We start from the raw sequence: 21,253 nt of genomic DNA, 5'->3' as shown, positions 1-21,253 counted from the left end.
TCAAAATAAAAGCTCTGATGTGTCAAACAGGAAGTCATGTTAGTCTGGAGGTCCATGATGAGGTTCATGATGTTCTCAGATGTTGGTGGTTCTGTTCCAGGTGGAACACGAGCGCTCGCTGGCGCCGCTTCTCGACCCGTGCGGCGCTAAATCGATGCTGGAACTGGTCGAGGAGATCTTTGGAAACAGAAGATCAGCAGGAAAGGTCTCGTGGCAGCGTCGAGGCAGCAAACATCTGGAGCACAGGTGGGACTTTCATCTTCTGGAGATTTTCATGGTCAGGGTCTCGGAGCAGAAATGTCGACACGTTTGAACATGTCAGGAGGGTCCGACAAAGACCACCAATGACCCAAAAGTACCTCCAGACTGACGAGTCGACCTCTGGTGTCCACACATGTCCTTGAGCTGAGATGTTTCTTCACAAGAAGATCAGATAAATATATATATATATATATATAAATATAAAACGATAAATAAGATTAAATGTGTCAAACGAAGAAAGAAACCAACAGAAGATCTTAGAACGTGTCCTTCATCTGATCATTGACGTCACACAATGATACAAAGTTGTGTAACTCTTTTATGAACGTGTCCTTCATCTGATCATTGATGTCACACAATGATACAAAGTTGTGTAACTCTTTTATGAACGTGTCCTTCATCTGATCATTGATGTCACACAATGATACAAAGTTGTGTAACTCTTTTATGAACGTGTGAAGGTCTTCCCATCATAAAGATAAAACATGAACTTTGATTCTTCATGAAACTCTTTTTATTTCCTCCTCGAGCGACACTGACTCGACACTGACACCTGGTGGACAATGAGCGTCAAGAACAATATTAACTCAATAATACGTCATATTTGTCGTCAGGTTTCATGAGCAACACTTCAGTCCTGCATCAACAGAAGCATCAACATCAACATCAACAGCATCAACATCAACATCAACAGAAGCATCAACATCAACATCAACAGCATCAACATCAACATCAACAGCATCAACATCAACATCAACAGCATCAATATCATCAACATCAACAGAAGCATCAACAGATGACGACGTTGACAGCTTGAAGGTAAAATGATGATGTTGAGTTATTATGACTAATTAACTATGTGTGACTATCTATCTAACCTAACCTAACTATCTAACCTAACCTAACTATCTAACCAAACTATCTATCTAACCTAACTATCTAATCTAACTATCTATCTAACCAAACTATCTATCTAACCTAACTATCTAACCTAACCTAACTATCTAACCTAACTATCTATCTAACCTAATTATCTAACCTAACCTAACTATCTAACCTAACTATCTATTGAACCTAACCTAACTATCTATCTAACCTAATTATCAAACCTAACCTAACTATCTAACCTAACTATCTATCTAACCTGACTATCTATTTAAACTATCTATCTAACCTAACCTGACTATTTAACTTAACTTTCTATCTAACCTTACCTAACTATCTATCTATCTAGCTAACTATCTATCTAACCTAACTATCTATCTAACCTAACTATCTATCTAGCTAACTATCTATATAACCTAACTATCTATCTAACCTAACTATCTCACCTAACTATCCATCTAACCTAACTATCTATTTAACCTAACTATCTATCTAAGCTAACTATATATCTAAGCTAACTATCTATCAAACCTAACTATCTATCTAACCTAACTATCTATCTAACCTAACTATCTATCTTACCTAACTATCTATCTAACCTTACTATATATCTAACCTAACTATCTATCTAACCTAACTATCTATCTAACCTAACTATCTATCTTACCTTACTATATATCTAACCTAACTATCTATCTAACTTAACCCGACTATCTATCTAACCTAACCTAACTATCTATCTAACCTTACTATATATCTAACCTAACTATCTATCTAACTTAACCCGACTATCTATCTAACCTAACCTAACTATCTATCTAACCTTACTATCTATCTAAGCTAACTATCTATCTAAGCTAACTATCTATCAAACCTAACTATCTAACCTAACTATCTATCTAACCTAACTATCTATCTAACCTAACTATCTATCTAAGCTAACTATCTATTAAACCTAACTATCTAACCTAACTATCCATCTAACCTAACTATCTATCTAACCTAACTATCTATCTAACCTAACTATCTATCTAAGCTAACTATCTATCTAACCTAACTATCTAACCTAACTATCCATCTAACCTAACTATCTATCTAACCTAACTATCCATCTAACCTAACTATCTATCTAACCTAACTATCTATCTAAGCTAACTATCTATCTAAGCTAACTATCTATTAAACCTAACTATCTGTCTAACTTAACTATCTGTCTAACCTAACCTAACTAACTGTCTAAACCAACTATCTAATCTAACCTAACTATCTAAACCAGGGGTGGGCAAACTCGGTCCTCAAGGGCCGAAGTGGTGCAGGTTTTTGTTCCAACCGATCGAGCACATTTTAACCAGTGAGGTTTCAGCTGAACCAGCAACACCAGACTGACTATCAACTGATTCACTCCTCGGACCTGATTGATCAGAATGTGTCCTTGATTGGTTTGAACATAAACTGCAGCCACTGCAGCCCTTGAGGACCAAGTTTGCAGACCCCTGGTCTAACCTGACCTAACTATCTAAGTAACCTAACTATCTATCTAATCTAACTATCTATCTAACCTAACTATCTATCTAACCTAACCATCTATCTAACCTAACTATCTATCTAACCTAACCACCTAACCTGACCTAACTATCTATCTAACCTAACTATCTAACCTGACCTAACTATCTAACCTGACCTAACTATCTATCTAAGCTAACTATCTAACCTGACCTAACTATATGTCTAACCTAACTATCTAACCTAACCTAACTATCTTTCTGACCTAACTATCCATCTAAGCTATCTATCTAACCTAACTATCTAACCTAACTATCTAACCTGACCTAACTATCTGTCCAACCTAACTATCTAACCTGACCTAACTATCTAACCTGACCTAACTATCTGTCTAACCTAACTATCTAACCTAACCTAACTATCTTTCTGACCTAACTATCTATCTAAGCTATCTTTCTAACCTAACTATCTAACCTAACTATCTAACCTGACCTAACTATCTAACCTGACCTAACTATCTGTTTAACCTAACTATTTAACCTGACCTAACTATCTAACCTGACCTAACTATCTATCTAACCTAACTATCTAGCCTGACCTAACTATCTTTCTGACCTAACTATCTATCTAAGCTATCTATCTAACCTAACTATCTAACCTAACTATCTAACCTGACCTAACTATCTAACCTGACCTAACTATCTGTTTAACCTAACTATCTAACCTGACCTAACTATCTAACCTGACCTAACTATCTGTCTAACCTAACTATCTAACCTAACCTAACTATCTTTCTGACCTAACTATCTATCTAAGCTATCTATCTAACCTAACTATCTAACCTAACTATCTAACCTGACCTAACTATCTAACCTGACCTAACTATCTGTTTAACCTAACTATTTAACCTGACCTAACTATCTAACCTGACCTAACTATCTATCTAACCTAACTATCTAGCCTGACCTAACTATCTTTCTGACCTAACTATCTATCTAAGCTATCTATCTAACCTAACTATCTAACCTAACTATCTAACCTGACCTAACTATCTAACCTGACCTAACTATCTGTTTAACCTAACTATTTAACCTGACCTAACTATCTAACCTGACCTAACTATCTGTCTAACCTAACTATCTAACCTAACCTAACTATCTAACCTGACCTAACTATCTGTCTAACCTAACTATCTAACCTAATCTAACTATCTTTCTGACCTAACTATCTATCTAAGCTAACTATCTAACCTAACTATATAACCTGACCTAACTATCTATCTAACCTAACTATCTAACCTAACTATCTAACCTGACCTAACTATCTATCTAACCTATCTATCTAACCTAACTATCTAACCTAACCTAACTTCCTAACCTGACCTAACTATCTATCTAACCTATCTATCTAACCTAACTATCTAACCTGACCTAACTATCTATCTAACCTATCTATCTAACCTAACTATCTAACCTAACCTAACTTCCTAACCTGACCTAACTATCTATCTAACCTATCTATCTAACCTAACTATCTAACCTGACCTAACTATCTATCTAACCTATCTATCTAACCTAACTATCTAACCTAACCTAACTTCCTAACCTGACCTAACTATCTATCTAACCTATCTATCTAACCTAACTATCTAACCTGACCTAACTATCTATCTAACCTATCTATCTAACCTAACTATCTAACCTAACCTAACTTCCTAACCTGACCTCTGTCCTGTAGCTGCAGCTCCGGGAGGCGCTGCAGTCGAGTGCGGCGGCGCTGAAGCAGCAGAAGGACGAGGTGCAGGACGAGCTGAAGGAACATCAGAGTCTAGGAGAGAGTTTGGACTCAATGGTGCAGAAGCTGAGCAGCAAAGAGAAGCAGAAATATGTCATGTTTATCAGTAAGAACTACACAACCTGCTGTGTGTGTGTGTGTCAGTGAGAACTACACAACCTGCTGTGTGTGTGTGTGTCAGTGAGAACTACACAACCTGCTGTGTGTGTGTGTGTCAGTGAGAACTACACAACCTGCTGTGTGTGTGTGTGTGTCAGTGAGAACTACACAACCTGCTGTGTGTGTGTGTCAGTGAGAACTACACAACCTGCTGTGTGTGTGTGTGTCAGTAAGAACTACACAACCTGCTGTGTGTGTGTGTGTCAGTGAGAACTACACAACCTGCTGTGTGTGTGTGTGTCAGTGAGAACTACACAACCTGCTGTGTGTGTGTGTGTGTCAGTGAGAACTACACAACCTGCTGTGTGTGTGTGTCAGTGAGAACTACACAACCTGCTGTGTGTGTGTGTGTCAGTGAGAACTACACAACCTGCTGTGTGTGTGTGTGTCAGTGAGAACTACACAACCTGCTGTGTGTGTGTGTGTCAGTGAGAACTACACAACCTGCTGTGTGTGTGTGTGTCAGTGAGAACTACACAACCTGCTGTGTGTGTGTGTATCAGTGAGAACTACACAACCTGCTGTGTGTGTGTGTGTCAGTGAGAACTACACAACCTGCTGTGTGTGTGTCAGTGAGAACTACACAACCTGCTGTGTGAGTGTGTCAGTGAGAACTACACAACCTGCTGTGTGTGTGTCAGTAAGAACTACACAACCTGCTGTGTGTGTGTGTCAATGAGAACTACACAACCTGCTGTGTGTGTGTGTCAGTGAGAACTACACAACCTGCTGTGTGTGTGTCAGTAAGAACTACACAACCTGCTGTGTGTGTGTGTGTCAGTGAGGACTACACAAACTGCTGCGTGTGTGTCAGTGAGAACTACACAACCTGCTGTGTGTGTGTGTGTCAGTGAGAATTACACAACCTGCTGTGTGTGTGTGTCACTGATAATTACAAAACCTGCTGTGTGTGTATGTCAATGAGAACTACACAACCTGCTGTGTGTGTGTGTCAGTGAGAACTACACAACCTGCTGTGTGTGTGTCAGTAAGAACTACACAACCTGCTGTGTGTGTGTGTCATTGAGAACTACACAAACTGCTGTGTGTGTGTCAGTGAGAACTACACAACCTGCTGTGTGTGTGTGTGTGTCAGTGAGAATTACACAACCTGCTGTATGTGTGTGTCAGTGAGAATTACACAACCTGCTGTGTGTGTGTGTATCAGTGAGAACTACACAACCTGCTGTGTGTGTGTGTCAGTGAGAACTACACAACCTGCTGTGTGTGTGTGTGTCAGTGAGAACTACACAACCTGCTGTGTGTGTGTGTGTCAGTGAGAACTACACAACCTGCTGTGTGTGTGTCAGTGAGAACTACACAACCTGCTGTGTGTGTGTGTCAGTGAGAACTACACAACCTGCTGTGTGTGTGTCAGTAAGAACTACACAACCTGCTGTGTGTGTTTATCAGTAAGAACTACACAACCTGCTGTGTGTGTTTATCAGTGAGAACTACACAACCTGCTGTGTGTGTGTCAGTAAGAACTACACAACCTGCTGTGTGTGTTTATCAGTAAGAACTACACAACCTGCTGTGTGTGTTTATCAGTAAGAACTACACAACCTGCTGTGTGTGTTCATGACTGTGTGTGTTCACACTGTGTGTGTTCATAACTGTGTGTGTTCATAACTGTGTGTGTTCATGACTGTGTGTGTTCATAACTGTGTGTGTTCATGACTGTGTGTGTTCATAACTGTGTGTGTTCATGACTGTGTGTGTTCACACTGTGTGTGTTCATAACTGTGTGTGTTCATGAGTGTGTGTGTTCATGACTGTGTGTGTTCATAACTGTGTGTGTTCATAACTGTGTGTCTTCATAACTGTGTATGTTCATAACTGTGTGTGTTCATGAGTGTGTGTGTTCATAACTGTGTGTTCATAACTGTGTGTGTTCATGAGTGTGTGTGTTCATGACTGTGTGTGTTCATGAGTGTGTGTGTTCATAACTGTGTGTGTTCATAACTGTGTGTGTTCATAACTGTGTGTGTTCATGACTGTGTGTGTTCATAACTGTGTGTGTTCATAACTGTGTGTGTTCATGACTGTGTGTGTTCATGACTGTGTGTGTTCATAACTGTGTGTGTTCATAACTGTGTGTGTTCATGACTGTGTGTGTTCATAACTGTCTGTTCATGACTGTGTGTGTTCATAACTGTGTGTGTTCATAACTGTGTGTGTTCATAAATGTGTCTGTTCATAACTGTGTGTGTTCATGACTGTGTGTGTTCATAACTGTGTGTGTTCATGACTGTGTGTGTTCATGAGTGTGTGTGTTCATAACTGTGTGTGTTCATGACTGTGTGTGTTCATAACTGTGTGTGTTCATAACTGTGTGTGTTCATAACTGTGTGTGTTCATGACTGTGTGTGTTCATGACTGTGTGTGTTCATGACTGTGTGTGTTCATGAGTGTGTGTGTTCATAACTGTGTGTGTTCATGAGTGTGTGTGTTCATGACTGTATGTGTTCATAACTGTGTGTGTTCATGAGTGTGTGTGTTCATGACTGTGTGTGTTCATAACTGTGTGTGTTCATGACTGTGTGTGTTCATGAGTGTGTGTGTTCATAACTGTGTGTGTTCATGACTGTGTGTGTTCATAACTGTGTGTGTTCATAACTGTGTGTGTTCATAACTGTGTGTGTTCATGACTGTGCGTGTTCATGACTGTGTGTGTTCATGACTGTGTGTGTTCATGAGTGTGTGTGTTCATAACTGTGTGTGTTCATGAGTGTGTGTGTTCATGACTGTATGTGTTCATAACTGTGTGTGTTCATGAGTGTGTGTGTTCATGACTGGGTGTGTTCATGAGTGTGTGTGTTCATGACTGTGTGTGTTCATAACTGTGTGTGTTCATGAGTGTGTGTGTTCATGACTGTGTGTGTTCAGAACTGTGTGTGTTCATGAGTGTGTGTGTTCATGACTGTGTGTGTTCATAACTGTGTGTGTTCATAACTGTGTTTGTTCATGAGTGTGTGTGTGTTCATGAGTGTGTGTGTTCATAACTGTGTGTGTTCATGACTGTGTGTGTTCATAACTGTGTGTGTTCATGACTGTGTGTGTTCATAACTGTGTGTGTTCATAACTGTGTGTGTTCATGACTGTGTGTGTTCACGTGTGTTCATGTGTGTGTTCATGACTGTGTGTGTTCATAACTGTGTGTGTTCATGACTGTGTGTGTTCATAACTGTGTGTGTTCATAACTGTGTGTGTTCATGACTGTGTGTGTTCATGACTGTGTGTGTTCATAACTGTGTGTGTTCATAACTGTGTGTTCATGAGTGTGTGTGTTCATGAGTGTGTGTGTTCATAACTGTGTGTGTTCATAACTGTGTGTGTTCATTAGTTTGTGTGTTCATTAGTGTGTGTGTTCATGACTGTGTGTGTTCATGACTGTGTGTGTTCATAACTGTGTGTGTTCATAACTGTGTGTGTTCATGACTGTGTGTGTTCATGACTGTGTGTGTTCATGTGTGTGTTCATGACTGTGTGTGTTCATAACTGTGTGTGTTCATAACTGTGTGTATTCATAACTGTGTGTGTTCATGACTGTGTGTGTTCATGACTGTGTGTGTTCATGTGTGTGTTCATGACTGTGTGTGTTCATAACTGTGTGTGTTCATGACTGTGTGTGTTCATAACTGTGTGTTCATGACTGTGTGTGTTCATGACTGTGTGTGTTCATGAGTGTGTGTGTGTTCATGAGTGTGTGTTCATAACTGTGTGTGTTCATGACTGTGTGTTTTCATGACTGTGTGTGTTCATGACTGTGTGTGTTCACAACTGTGTGTGTTCATAACTGTGTGTTCATGAGTGTGTGTGTTCATGACTGTGTGTTCATGAGTGTGTGTGTTCATGACTGTGTGTGTTCATGAGTGTGTGTGTTCATAACTGTGTGTGTTCATGAGTGTGTGTGTTCATGACTGTGTGTGTTCATGAGTGTGTGTGTTCATAACTGTGTGTGTTCATAACTGTTTGTGTTCATAACTGTGTGTGTTCATGACTGTGTGTGTTCATAACTGTGTGTGTTCATAACTGTGTGTGTTCATAACTGTGTGTGTTCATGACTGTGTGTGTTCATGTGTGTGTTCATGACTGTGTGTGTTCATAACTGTGTGTGTTCATGACTGTGTGTGTTCATAACTGTCTGTTCATGACTGTGTGTGTTCATAACTGTGTGTGTTCATAACTGTGTGTGTTCATAACTGTGTCTGTTCATAACTGTGTGTGTTCATGACTGTGTGTGTTCATAACTGTGTGTGTTCATGACTGTGTGTGTTCATGAGTGTGTGTGTTCATAACTGTGTGTGTTCATAACTGTGTGTGTTCATGACTGTGTGTGTTCATAACTGTGTGTGTTCATAACTGTGTGTGTTCATGACTGTGTGTGTTCATGAGTGTGTGTGTTCATAACTGTGTGTGTTCATAACTGTGTGTGTTCATGACTGTGTGTGTTCATAACTGTGTGTGTTCATAACTGTGTGTGTTCATAACTGTGTCTGTTCATAACTGTGTGTGTTCATGACTGTGTGTGTTCATAACTGTGTGTGTTCATGACTGTGTGTGTTCATGAGTGTGTGTGTTCATAACTGTGTGTGTTCATAACTGTGTGTGTTCATGAGTGTGTGTGTTCATGACTGTATGTGTTCATAACTGTGTGTGTTCATGAGTGTGTGTGTTCATGACTGTGTGTGTTCATAACTGTGTGTGTTCATGAGTGTGTGTGTTCATGACTGTGTGTGTTCATAACTGTGTGTGTTCATGAGTGTGTGTGTTCATGACTGTGTGTGTTCATAACTGTGTGTGTTCATAACTGTGTTTGTTCATGAGTGTGTGTGTGTTCATGAGTGTGTGTGTTCATAACTGTGTGTGTTCATAACTGTGTGTATTCATAACTGTGTGTGTTCATGAGTGTGTGTGTTCATAACTGTGTGTGTTCATAACTGTGTGTGTTCATGACTGTGTGTGTTCATAACTGTGTGTGTTCATAACTGTGTGTGTTCATGACTGTGTGTGTTCACGTGTGTTCATGTGTGTGTTCATGACTGTGTGTGTTCATAACTGTTTGTGTTCATGACTGTGTGTGTTCATAACTGTGTGTGTTCATAACTGTGTGTGTTCATGACTGTGTGTGTTCACGTGTGTTCATGTGTGTGTTCATGACTGTGTGTGTTCATAACTGTGTGTGTTCATGACTGTGTGTGTTCATAACTGTGTATGTTCATAACTGTGTGTGTTCATGACTGTGTGTGTTCATGACTGTGTTTGTTCATAACTGTGTTTGTTCATAACTGTGTGTGTTCATGAGTGTGTGTGTTCATGACTGTGTGTGTTCATAACTGTGTGTGTTCATAACTGTGTGTGTTCATAACTGTGTGTGTTCATTAGTGTGTGTGTTCATGACTGTGTGTGTTCATGACTGTGTGTGTTCATAACTGTGTGTGTTCATAACTGTGTGTATTCATAACTGTGTGTGTTCATGACTGTGTGTGTTCATGACTGTGTGTGTTCATGTGTGTGTTCATGACTGTGTGTGTTCATGACTGTGTGTGTTCATGACTGTGTGTGTTCATAACTGTGTGTGTTCATGACTGTGTGTGTTCATGACTATGTGTGTTCATGACTGTGTGTGTTCATAACTGTGTGTGTTCATGACTGTGTGTGTTCATAACTGTGTGTGTTCATGAGTGTGTGTTTTCATGACTGTGTGTGTTCATAACTGTGTGTGTTCACAACTGTGTGTGTTCATAACTGTGTGTTCATGAGTGTGTGTGTTCATGACTGTGTGTTCATGAGTGTGTGTGTTCATGACTGTGTGTGTTCATGAGTGTGTGTGTTCATAACTGTGTGTGTTCATGAGTGTGTGTGTTCATGACTGTGTGTGTTCATGAGTGTGTGTGTTCATAACTGTGTGTGTTCATAACTGTTTGTGTTCATAACTGTGTGTGTTCATGACTGTGTGTGTTCATAACTGTGTGTGTTCATAACTGTGTGTGTTCATAACTGTGTGTGTTCATGACTGTGTGTGTTCATGTGTGTGTTCATGACTGTGTGTGTTCATAACTGTGTGTGTTCATGACTGTGTGTGTTCATAACTGTCTGTTCATGACTGTGTGTGTTCATAACTGTGTGTGTTCATAACTGTCTGTGTTCATAACTGTGTCTGTTCATAACTGTGTGTGTTCATGACTGTGTGTGTTCATAACTGTGTGTGTTCATGACTGTGTGTGTTCATGAGTGTGTGTGTTCATAACTGTGTGTGTTCATAACTGTGTGTGTTCATGACTGTGTGTGTTCATAACTGTGTGTGTTCATAACTGTGTGTGTTCATAACTGTGTCTGTTCATAACTGTGTGTGTTCATGACTGTGTGTGTTCATAACTGTGTGTGTTCATGACTGTGTGTGTTCATGAGTGTGTGTGTTCATAACTGTGTGTGTTCATAACTGTGTGTGTTCATGAGTGTGTGTGTTCATGACTGTATGTGTTCATAACTGTGTGTGTTCATGAGTGTGTGTGTTCATGACTGTGTGTGTTCATAACTGTGTGTGTTCATAACTGTTTGTGTTCATAACTGTGTGTGTTCATGACTGTGTGTGTTCATAACTGTGTGTGTTCATAACTGTGTGTGTTCATAACTGTGTGTGTTCATGACTGTGTGTGTTCATGTGTGTGTTCATGACTGTGTGTGTTCATAACTGTGTGTGTTCATGACTGTGTGTGTTCATAACTGTCTGTTCATGACTGTGTGTGTTCATAACTGTGTGTGTTCATAACTGTGTGTGTTCATAACTGTGTCTGTTCATAACTGTGTGTGTTCATGACTGTGTGTGTTCATAACTGTGTGTGTTCATGACTGTGTGTGTTCATGAGTGTGTGTGTTCATAACTGTGTGTGTTCATAACTGTGTGTGTTCATGACTGTGTGTGTTCATAACTGTGTGTGTTCATAACTGTGTGTGTTCATAACTGTGTCTGTTCATAACTGTGTGTGTTCATGACTGTGTGTGTTCATAACTGTGTGTGTTCATGACTGTGTGTGTTCATGAGTGTGTGTGTTCATAACTGTGTGTGTTCATAACTGTGTGTGTTCATGAGTGTGTGTGTTCATGACTGTATGTGTTCATAACTGTGTGTGTTCATGAGTGTGTGTGTTCATGACTGTGTGTGTTCATAACTGTGTGTGTTCATGAGTGTGTGTGTTCATGACTGTGTGTGTTCATAACTGTGTGTGTTCATGAGTGTGTGTGTTCATGACTGTGTGTGTTCATAACTGTGTGTGTTCATAACTGTGTTTGTTCATGAGTGTGTGTGTGTTCATGAGTGTGTGTGTTCATAACTGTGTGTGTTCATAACTGTGTGTATTCATAACTGTGTGTGTTCATGAGTGTGTGTGTTCATAACTGTGTGTGTTCATAACTGTGTGTGTTCATGACTGTGTGTGTTCATAACTGTGTGTGTTCATAACTGTGTGTGTTCATGACTGTGTGTGTTCACGTGTGTTCATGTGTGTGTTCATGACTGTGTGTGTTCATAACTGTTTGTGTTCATGACTGTGTGTGTTCATAACTGTGTGTGTTCATAACTGTGTGTGTTCATGACTGTGTGTGTTCACGTGTGTTCATGTGTGTGTTCATGACTGTGTGTGTTCATAACTGTGTGTGTTCATGACTGTGTGTGTTCATAACTGTGTGTGTTCATAACTGTGTGTGTTCATGACTGTGTGTGTTCATGACTGTGTTTGTTCATAACTGTGTTTGTTCATAACTGTGTGTGTTCATGAGTGTGTGTGTTCATGACTGTGTGTGTTCATAACTGTGTGTGTTCATAACTGTGTGTGTTCATAACTGTGTGTGTTCATTAGTGTGTGTGTTCATGACTGTGTGTGTTCATAACTGTGTGTATTCATAACTGTGTGTGTTCATGACTGTGTGTGTTCATGACTGTGTGTGTTCATGTGTGTGTTCATGACTGTGTGTGTTCATGACTGTGTGTGTTCATGACTGTGTGTGTTCATAACTGTGTGTGTTCATGACTGTGTGTGTTCATGACTATGTGTGTTCATGACTGTGTGTGTTCATAACTGTGTGTGTTCATGACTGTGTGTGTTCATAACTGTGTGTGTTCATAACTGTGTGTGTTCATGAGTGTGTGTTTTCATGACTGTGTGTGTTCATAACTGTGTGTGTTCATAACTGTGTGTGTTCATAACTGTGTGTGTTCATTAGTGTGTGTGTTCATGACTGTGTGTGTTCATAACTGTGTGTGTTCATGACTGTGTGTGTTCATAACTGTGTGTGTTCATGACTGTGTGTGTTCATGACTGTGTGTGTTCATAACTGTGTGTGTTCATGACTGTGTGTGTTCATAACTGTGTGTGTTCATAACTGTGTGTGTTCATGAGTGTGTGTGTTCATGACTGCATGTGTTCATAACTGTGTGTGTTCATAACTGTGTGTGTTCATTAGTGTGTGTGTTCATGACTGTGTGTGTTCATAACTGTGTGTGTTCATAACTGTGTGTGTTCATGACTGTGTGTGTTCATAACTGTGTGTCTTCATGACTGTGTGTGTTCATAACTGTGTGTGTTCATGACTGTGTGTGTTCATAACTGTGTGTGTTCATAACTGTGTGTGTTCATGACTGTGTGTGTTCATAACTGTGTGTTCATGAGTGTGTGTGTTCATGACTGTGTGTGTTCATAACTGTGTGTTCATGACTATGTGTGTTCATAACTGTGTGTTCATAACTGTGTGTGTTCATAACTGTGTGTGTTCATGACTGTGTGTGTTCATAACTGTGTGTTCATGAGTGTGTGTGTTCATGACTGTGTGTGTTCATAACTGTGTGTTCATGACTGTGTGTGTTCATAACTGTGTGTGTTCCTGACTGTGTGTGTTCATAACTGTGTGTGTTCATAACTGTGTGTGTTCATAACTGTGTGTGTTCATGACTGTGTGTGTTCATGACTGTGTGTGTTCATGTGTGTGTGTGTTCATGACTGTGTTTGTTCATGACTGTGTGTGTTCATGTGTGTGTTCATGACTGTGTGTGTTCATGACTGTGTGTGTTCATGACTGTGTGTGTTCATAACTGTGTGTGTTCATAACTGTGTGTGTTCATGAGTGTGTGTGTTCATGACTGTATGTGTTCATAACTGTGTGTGTTCATGAGTGTGTGTGTTCATGACTGTGTGTGTTCATAACTGTGTGTGTTCATGAGTGTGTGTGTTCATGACTGTGTGTGTTCATAACTGTGTGTGTTCATGAGTGTGTGTGTTCATGACTGTGTGTGTTCATAACTGTGTGTGTTCATAACTGTGTGTGTTCATAACTGTGTGTGTTCATAACTGTGTCTGTTCATAACTGTGTGTGTTCATGACTGTGTGTGTTCATAACTGTGTGTGTTCATGACTGTGTGTGTTCATGAGTGTGTGTGTTCATAACTGTGTGTGTTCATAACTGTGTGTGTTCATGAGTGTGTGTGTTCATGACTGTATGTGTTCATAACTGTGTGTGTTCATGAGTGTGTGTGTTCATGACTGTGTGTGTTCATAACTGTGTGTGTTCATGAGTGTGTGTGTTCATGACTGTGTGTGTTCATAACTGTGTGTGTTCATGAGTGTGTGTGTTCATGACTGTGTGTGTTCATAACTGTGTGTGTTCATAACTGTGTTTGTTCATGAGTGTGTGTGTGTTCATGAGTGTGTGTGTTCATAACTGTGTGTGTTCATAACTGTGTGTATTCATAACTGTGTGTGTTCATGAGTGTGTGTGTTCATAACTGTGTGTGTTCATAACTGTGTGTGTTCATGACTGTGTGTGTTCATAACTGTGTGTGTTCATAACTGTGTGTGTTCATGACTGTGTGTGTTCACGTGTGTTCATGTGTGTGTTCATGACTGTGTGTGTTCATAACTGTTTGTGTTCATGACTGTGTGTGTTCATAACTGTGTGTGTTCATAACTGTGTGTGTTCATGACTGTGTGTGTTCACGTGTGTTCATGTGTGTGTTCATGACTGTGTGTGTTCATAACTGTGTGTGTTCATGACTGTGTGTGTTCATAACTGTGTGTGTTCATAACTGTGTGTGTTCATGACTGTGTGTGTTCATGACTGTGTTTGTTCATAACTGTGTTTGTTCATAACTGTGTGTGTTCATGAGTGTGTGTGTTCATGACTGTGTGTGTTCATAACTGTGTGTGTTCATAACTGTGTGTGTTCATAACTGTGTGTGTTCATTAGTGTGTGTGTTCATGACTGTGTGTGTTCATAACTGTGTGTATTCATAACTGTGTGTGTTCATGACTGTGTGTGTTCATGACTGTGTGTGTTCATGTGTGTGTTCATGACTGTGTGTGTTCATGACTGTGTGTGTTCATGACTGTGTGTGTTCATAACTGTGTGTGTTCATGACTGTGTGTGTTCATGACTATGTGTGTTCATGACTGTGTGTGTTCATAACTGTGTGTGTTCATGACTGTGTGTGTTCATAACTGTGTGTGTTCATAACTGTGTGTGTTCATGAGTGTGTGTTTTCATGACTGTGTGTGTTCATAACTGTGTGTGTTCATAACTGTGTGTGTTCATAACTGTGTGTGTTCATTAGTGTGTGTGTTCATGACTGTGTGTGTTCATAACTGTGTGTGTTCATGACTGTGTGTGTTCATAACTGTGTGTGTTCATGACTGTGTGTGTTCATGACTGTGTGTGTTCATAACTGTGTGTGTTCATGACTGTGTGTGTTCATAACTGTGTGTGTTCATAACTGTGTGTGTTCATGAGTGTGTGTGTTCATGACTGCATGTGTTCATAACTGTGTGTGTTCATAACTGTGTGTGTTCATTAGTGTGTGTGTTCATGACTGTGTGTGTTCATAACTGTGTGTGTTCATAACTGTGTGTGTTCATGACTGTGTGTGTTCATAACTGTGTGTCTTCATGACTGTGTGTGTTCATAACTGTGTGTGTTCATGACTGTGTGTGTTCATAACTGTGTGTGTTCATAACTGTGTGTGTTCATGACTGTGTGTGTTCATAACTGTGTGTTCATGAGTGTGTGTGTTCATGACTGTGTGTGTTCATAACTGTGTGTTCATGACTATGTGTGTTCATAACTGTGTGTTCATAACTGTGTGTGTTCATAACTGTGTGTGTTCATGACTGTGTGTGTTCATAACTGTGTGTTCATGAGTGTGTGTGTTCATGACTGTGTGTGTTCATAACTGTGTGTTCATGACTGTGTGTGTTCATAACTGTGTGTGTTCCTGACTGTGTGTGTTCATAACTGTGTGTGTTCATAACTGTGTGTGTTCATAACTGTGTGTGTTCATGACTGTGTGTGTTCATGACTGTGTGTGTTCATGTGTGTGTGTGTTCATGACTGTGTTTGTTCATGACTGTGTGTGTTCATGTGTGTGTTCATGACTGTGTGTGTTCATGACTGTGTGTGTTCATGACTGTGTGTGTTCATAACTGTGTGTGTTCATAACTGTGTGTGTTCATGAGTGTGTGTGTTCATGACTGTATGTGTTCATAACTGTGTGTGTTCATGAGTGTGTGTGTTCATGACTGTGTGTGTTCATAACTGTGTGTGTTCATGAGTGTGTGTGTTCATGACTGTGTGTGTTCATAACTGTGTGTGTTCATGAGTGTGTGTGTTCATGACTGTGTGTGTTCATAACTGTGTGTGTTCATAACTGTGTTTGTTCATGAGTGTGTGTGTGTTCATGAGTGTGTGTGTTCATAACTGTGTGTGTTCATAACTGTGTGTATTCATAACTGTGTGTGTTCATGAGTGTGTGTGTTCATAACTGTGTGTGTTCATAACTGTGTGTGTTCATGACTGTGTGTGTTCATAACTGTGTGTGTTCATAACTGTGTGTGTTCATGACTGTGTGTGTTCACGTGTGTTCATGTGTGTGTTCATGACTGTGTGTGTTCATAACTGTTTGTGTTCATGACTGTGTGTGTTCATAACTGTGTGTGTTCATAACTGTGTGTGTTCATGACTGTGTGTGTTCACGTGTGTTCATGTGTGTGTTCATGACTGTGTGTGTTCATAACTGTGTGTGTTCATGACTGTGTGTGTTCATAACTGTGTGTGTTCATAACTGTGTGTGTTCATGACTGTGTGTGTTCATGACTGTGTTTGTTCATAACTGTGTTTGTTCATAACTGTGTGTGTTCATGAGTGTGTGTGTTCATGACTGTGTGTGTTCATAACTGTGTGTGTTCATAACTGTGTGTGTTCATAACTGTGTGTGTTCATTAGTGTGTGTGTTCATGACTGTGTGTGTTCATAACTGTGTGTATTCATAACTGTGTGTGTTCATGACTGTGTGTGTTCATGACTGTGTGTGTTCATGTGTGTGTTCATGACTGTGTGTGTTCATGACTGTGTGTGTTCATGACTGTGTGTGTTCATAACTGTGTGTGTTCATGACTGTGTGTGTTCATGACTATGTGTGTTCATGACTGTGTGTGTTCATAACTGTGTGTGTTCATGACTGTGTGTGTTCATAACTGTGTGTGTTCATAACTGTGTGTGTTCATGAGTGTGTGTTTTCATGACTGTGTGTGTTCATAACTGTGTGTGTTCATAACTGTGTGTGTTCATAACTGTGTGTGTTCATGACTGTGTGTGTTCACGTGTGTTCATGTGTGTGTTCATGACTGTGTGTGTTCATAACTGTGTGTGTTCATGACTGTGTGTGTTCATAACTGTGTGTGTTCATAACTGTGTGTGTTCATGACTGTGTGTGTTCATGACTGTGTTTGTTCATAACTGTGTTTGTTCATAACTGTGTGTGTTCATGAGTGTGTGTGTTCATGACTGTGTGTGTTCATAACTGTGTGTGTTCATAACTGTGTGTGTTCATAACTGTGTGTGTTCATTAGTGTGTGTGTTCATGACTGTGTGTGTTCATAACTGTGTGTATTCATAACTGTGTGTGTTCATGACTGTGTGTGTTCATGACTGTGTGTGTTCATGTGTGTGTTCATGACTGTGTGTGTTCATGACTGTGTGTGTTCATGACTGTGTGTGTTCATAACTGTGTGTGTTCATGACTGTGTGTGTTCATGACTATGTGTGTTCATGACTGTGTGTGTTCATAACTGTGTGTGTTCATGACTGTGTGTGTTCATAACTGTGTGTGTTCATAACTGTGTGTGTTCATGAGTGTGTGTTTTCATGACTGTGTGTGTTCATAACTGTGTGTGTTCATAACTGTGTGTGTTCATAACTGTGTGTGTTCATTAGTGTGTGTGTTCATGACTGTGTGTGTTCATAACTGTGTGTGTTCATGACTGTGTGTGTTCATAACTGTGTGTGTTCATGACTGTGTGTGTTCATGACTGTGTGTGTTCATAACTGTGTGTGTTCATGACTGTGTGTGTTCATAACTGTGTGTGTTCATAACTGTGTGTGTTCATGAGTGTGTGTGTTCATGACTGCATGTGTTCATAACTGTGTGTGTTCATAACTGTGTGTGTTCATTAGTGTGTGTGTTCATGACTGTGTGTGTTCATAACTGTGTGTGTTCATAACTGTGTGTGTTCATGACTGTGTGTGTTCATAACTGTGTGTCTTCATGACTGTGTGTGTTCATAACTGTGTGTGTTCATGACTGTGTGTGTTCATAACTGTGTGTGTTCATAACTGTGTGTGTTCATGACTGTGTGTGTTCATAACTGTGTGTTCATGAGTGTGTGTGTTCATGACTGTGTGTGTTCATAACTGTGTGTTCATGACTATGTGTGTTCATAACTGTGTGTTCATAACTGTGTGTGTTCATAACTGTGTGTGTTCATGACTGTGTGTGTTCATAACTGTGTGTTCATGAGTGTGTGTGTTCATGACTGTGTGTGTTCATAACTGTGTGTTCATGACTGTGTGTGTTCATAACTGTGTGTGTTCCTGACTGTGTGTGTTCATAACTGTGTGTGTTCATAACTGTGTGTGTTCATAACTGTGTGTGTTCATGACTGTGTGTGTTCATGACTGTGTGTGTTCATGTGTGTGTGTGTTCATGACTGTGTTTGTTCATGACTGTGTGTGTTCATGTGTGTGTTCATGACTGTGTGTGTTCATGACTGTGTGTGTTCATGACTGTGTGTGTTCATAACTGTGTGTGTTCATAACTGTGTGTGTTCATGACTGTGTGTGTTCATGACTGTGTGTGTTCATGTGTGTGTGTGTTCATGACTGTGTTTGTTCATAACTGTGTGTGTTCATGACTGTGTGTGTTCATGACTGTGTGTGTTCATGACTGTGTGTGTTCATGACTGTGTGTGTTCATGTGTGTGTTCATAACTGTGTGTGTTCATAACTGTGTGTGTTCATGTGTGTGTTCATAAGTGTGTGTGTTCATGTGTGTGTTCATAACTGTGTGTGTTCATGTGTGTGTTCATAACTGTGTGTGTTCATGTGTGTGTTCATAAGTGTGTGTGTTCATAACTGTGTGTGTTCATGTGTGTGTTCATAAGTGTGTGTGTTCATAACTGTGTGTGTTCATGTGTGTGTTCATAACTGTGTGTGTTCATAACTGTGTGTGTTCATGTGTGTGTTCATAAGTGTGTGTGTTCATGTGTGTGTTCATAACTGTGTGTGTTCATGTGTGTGTTCATAAGTGTGTGTGTTCACAGGTGATCTGGAGACTGTTGTTCACCTGCTTCTGTCTCTCTGTGGACGACTGTCCAGGATCGACAAGTCTCTGCTCGACCTGAAGGAGGACGAGGAGCGAGTGAGTGTAAAATAGATATTATTAATAGATATTATTAATAGGTATTACTAATATATATTTTTAATATATAATATTAATATATATTATTAATATATATTATTAATAGATGTAATTAATAGATATTATTAATAGATATTACTAATAGATATTACTAATAGATATTATTAATATATAATATTAATATATATTAGTAATATATATTAGTAATATACATTACTTATTAGTAATATATATTAGTAATATATATTTAACAACTATATATTTATATATCTACATATTTATATATATATCTATATATTTATACATCTATATATATTTATATATCTATATATTTATACATTCATATATCTATATATCTATATATATTTATATATTTATATATCTATATATATTTATACATTCATATATATATATATCTATATATATTTATATATATTTATTTATATATCTATATATATTTATATATTTACATATCTATATACTTATATATTTATATATCTACATATTTATATATATTTATATATCTATATATTTATATATCTATTTATATTTATATATATTTATATATTTATATATCTATATATATTTATATATTTATATATCTATATATATTTATATATATTTATATATTTATATCGAAAGTTACGTATGTAACTACGGTTCTATGAGTCCCGGATGACCGCCAGAGGCGGTGCTTCAAGCACTGAATGTATCCATCTCGCGCATGCGCTGTTCGAGTTTAATACCAACAAAGTCACCTGTGACCCCTTATGGGGTTTATCTTCCGGTGACATCAGAGGATCTGTTCCTGCAGAATCTTCTCACAAAGTCACAAGGATTCTGAGTGACAGAACGCTCTGGCGGTCATCCGGGACTCATAGAACCGTAGTTACATACGTAACTTTCGTTCTATTTCGTCCCTACTGACCGCCAGAGGCGGTGCTTCAAGCACTGGATGACCCATAACAACAAGGTCACGAAGAATCCCAGTACATACCTCATTGAGGGGAAGCAACAGAGTCGGGCAACAGGACCACACCTAATGGATGAGGAGTGGCGACGTTCACTCGATAGCACCTGAAAAAAGTGCTTGGTGAGGCCCATGATGCTGCCTCACAGATGTCCTCCAGGCGTACCCCGCGTAGGGCTGCCCATGACATAGACATCGCTTTGGTAGAGCGGCACCTCACCCCGAATGGCAGGGGGTGACCACTTCCTTTATTTGCATGGGTAATAACATCCATGATCCAGTGAGACAGTCGCTGTTTGGAAAGAGCACAGCCCCTCCTAGGGCCACCATAGCAAAGGAAGAGCTGGTTCGACCGTCTTATACTTGCGGTTGCAGCTACATAGGTCCTCAGAGCCCGCACAGGGCACAGCAGTTCCAACCTGTCTTCCCCTTCCCGGGGGAATAAATTGTGCCGGTTAAGGTTCGATTGTGACAGAACCTTTGGGAGAAAAGCCATATTTGGCCAGAGGGTAACCCCTGAGCCGTCTGAGCTCCACCTCAGACATGACTCACTCACAGACAGGGCATGTAGTTCCCCAACACGCTTCGCTGAAGCAAAGGAGAGGAGAAAAGCAGTCTTAGCAGAAACCCACTTCAGCTCTGCCTGAGCCAGGGGTTCAAAGGGAGGCAGACACAAAGCGTTGAGCACCAGGTGCAAATCCCATGCTGGGGCACGCTGTGTGCGTGGGGGGCGTAATCGCCGCGCGCCCTTTAGAAAGAGGGACACCAGTCTGTGGGACCCCACTGTGTTTTATCCACCTGAACATGTCGAGAGGAAATGGCTGCCACGTATACCCTCAGCGTAGCAGGAGACCGGCCACTGTCCAATAGTGACTGGAGGAACTCCAGAATCTTTGGGACTGAACAGTGCACAGGGTCCTCACCCCTGTCTGAACACC

The 21,253-nt window shown here is 39.8% G+C and overlaps 1 protein-coding gene across 4 annotated transcripts in view; it reads left to right on the top strand.

Annotated features, from left to right (window-relative positions):
- Positions 1 to 21,253, top strand: part of shroom3 (shroom family member 3) — a 94,429-nt gene that overhangs the window by 65,981 nt on the left and 7,195 nt on the right. For all 4 annotated transcript variants that reach the window (XM_087790380.1, XM_087790381.1, XM_087790383.1 and 1 more), the window contains 4 exons: positions 101 to 246; positions 876 to 1,080; positions 4,387 to 4,549; positions 19,248 to 19,345. In XM_087790380.1, coding sequence (XP_087646506.1) covers positions 101 to 246; positions 876 to 1,080; positions 4,387 to 4,549; positions 19,248 to 19,345 — 612 coding nt within the window. The remainder of the gene's footprint in view (positions 1 to 100; positions 247 to 875; positions 1,081 to 4,386; positions 4,550 to 19,247; positions 19,346 to 21,253) is intronic.

Source organism: Callionymus lyra, chromosome 5 (genome assembly GCF_982586985.1).
Source record: "Callionymus lyra chromosome 5, fCalLyr1.hap1.1, whole genome shotgun sequence".
Classification (NCBI taxonomy): Eukaryota; Metazoa; Chordata; class Actinopteri; order Syngnathiformes; family Callionymidae; genus Callionymus; species Callionymus lyra.
Note: the sequence above shows the minus strand (reverse complement) of the source record. Positions and strands in the feature narration are given on the sequence as shown.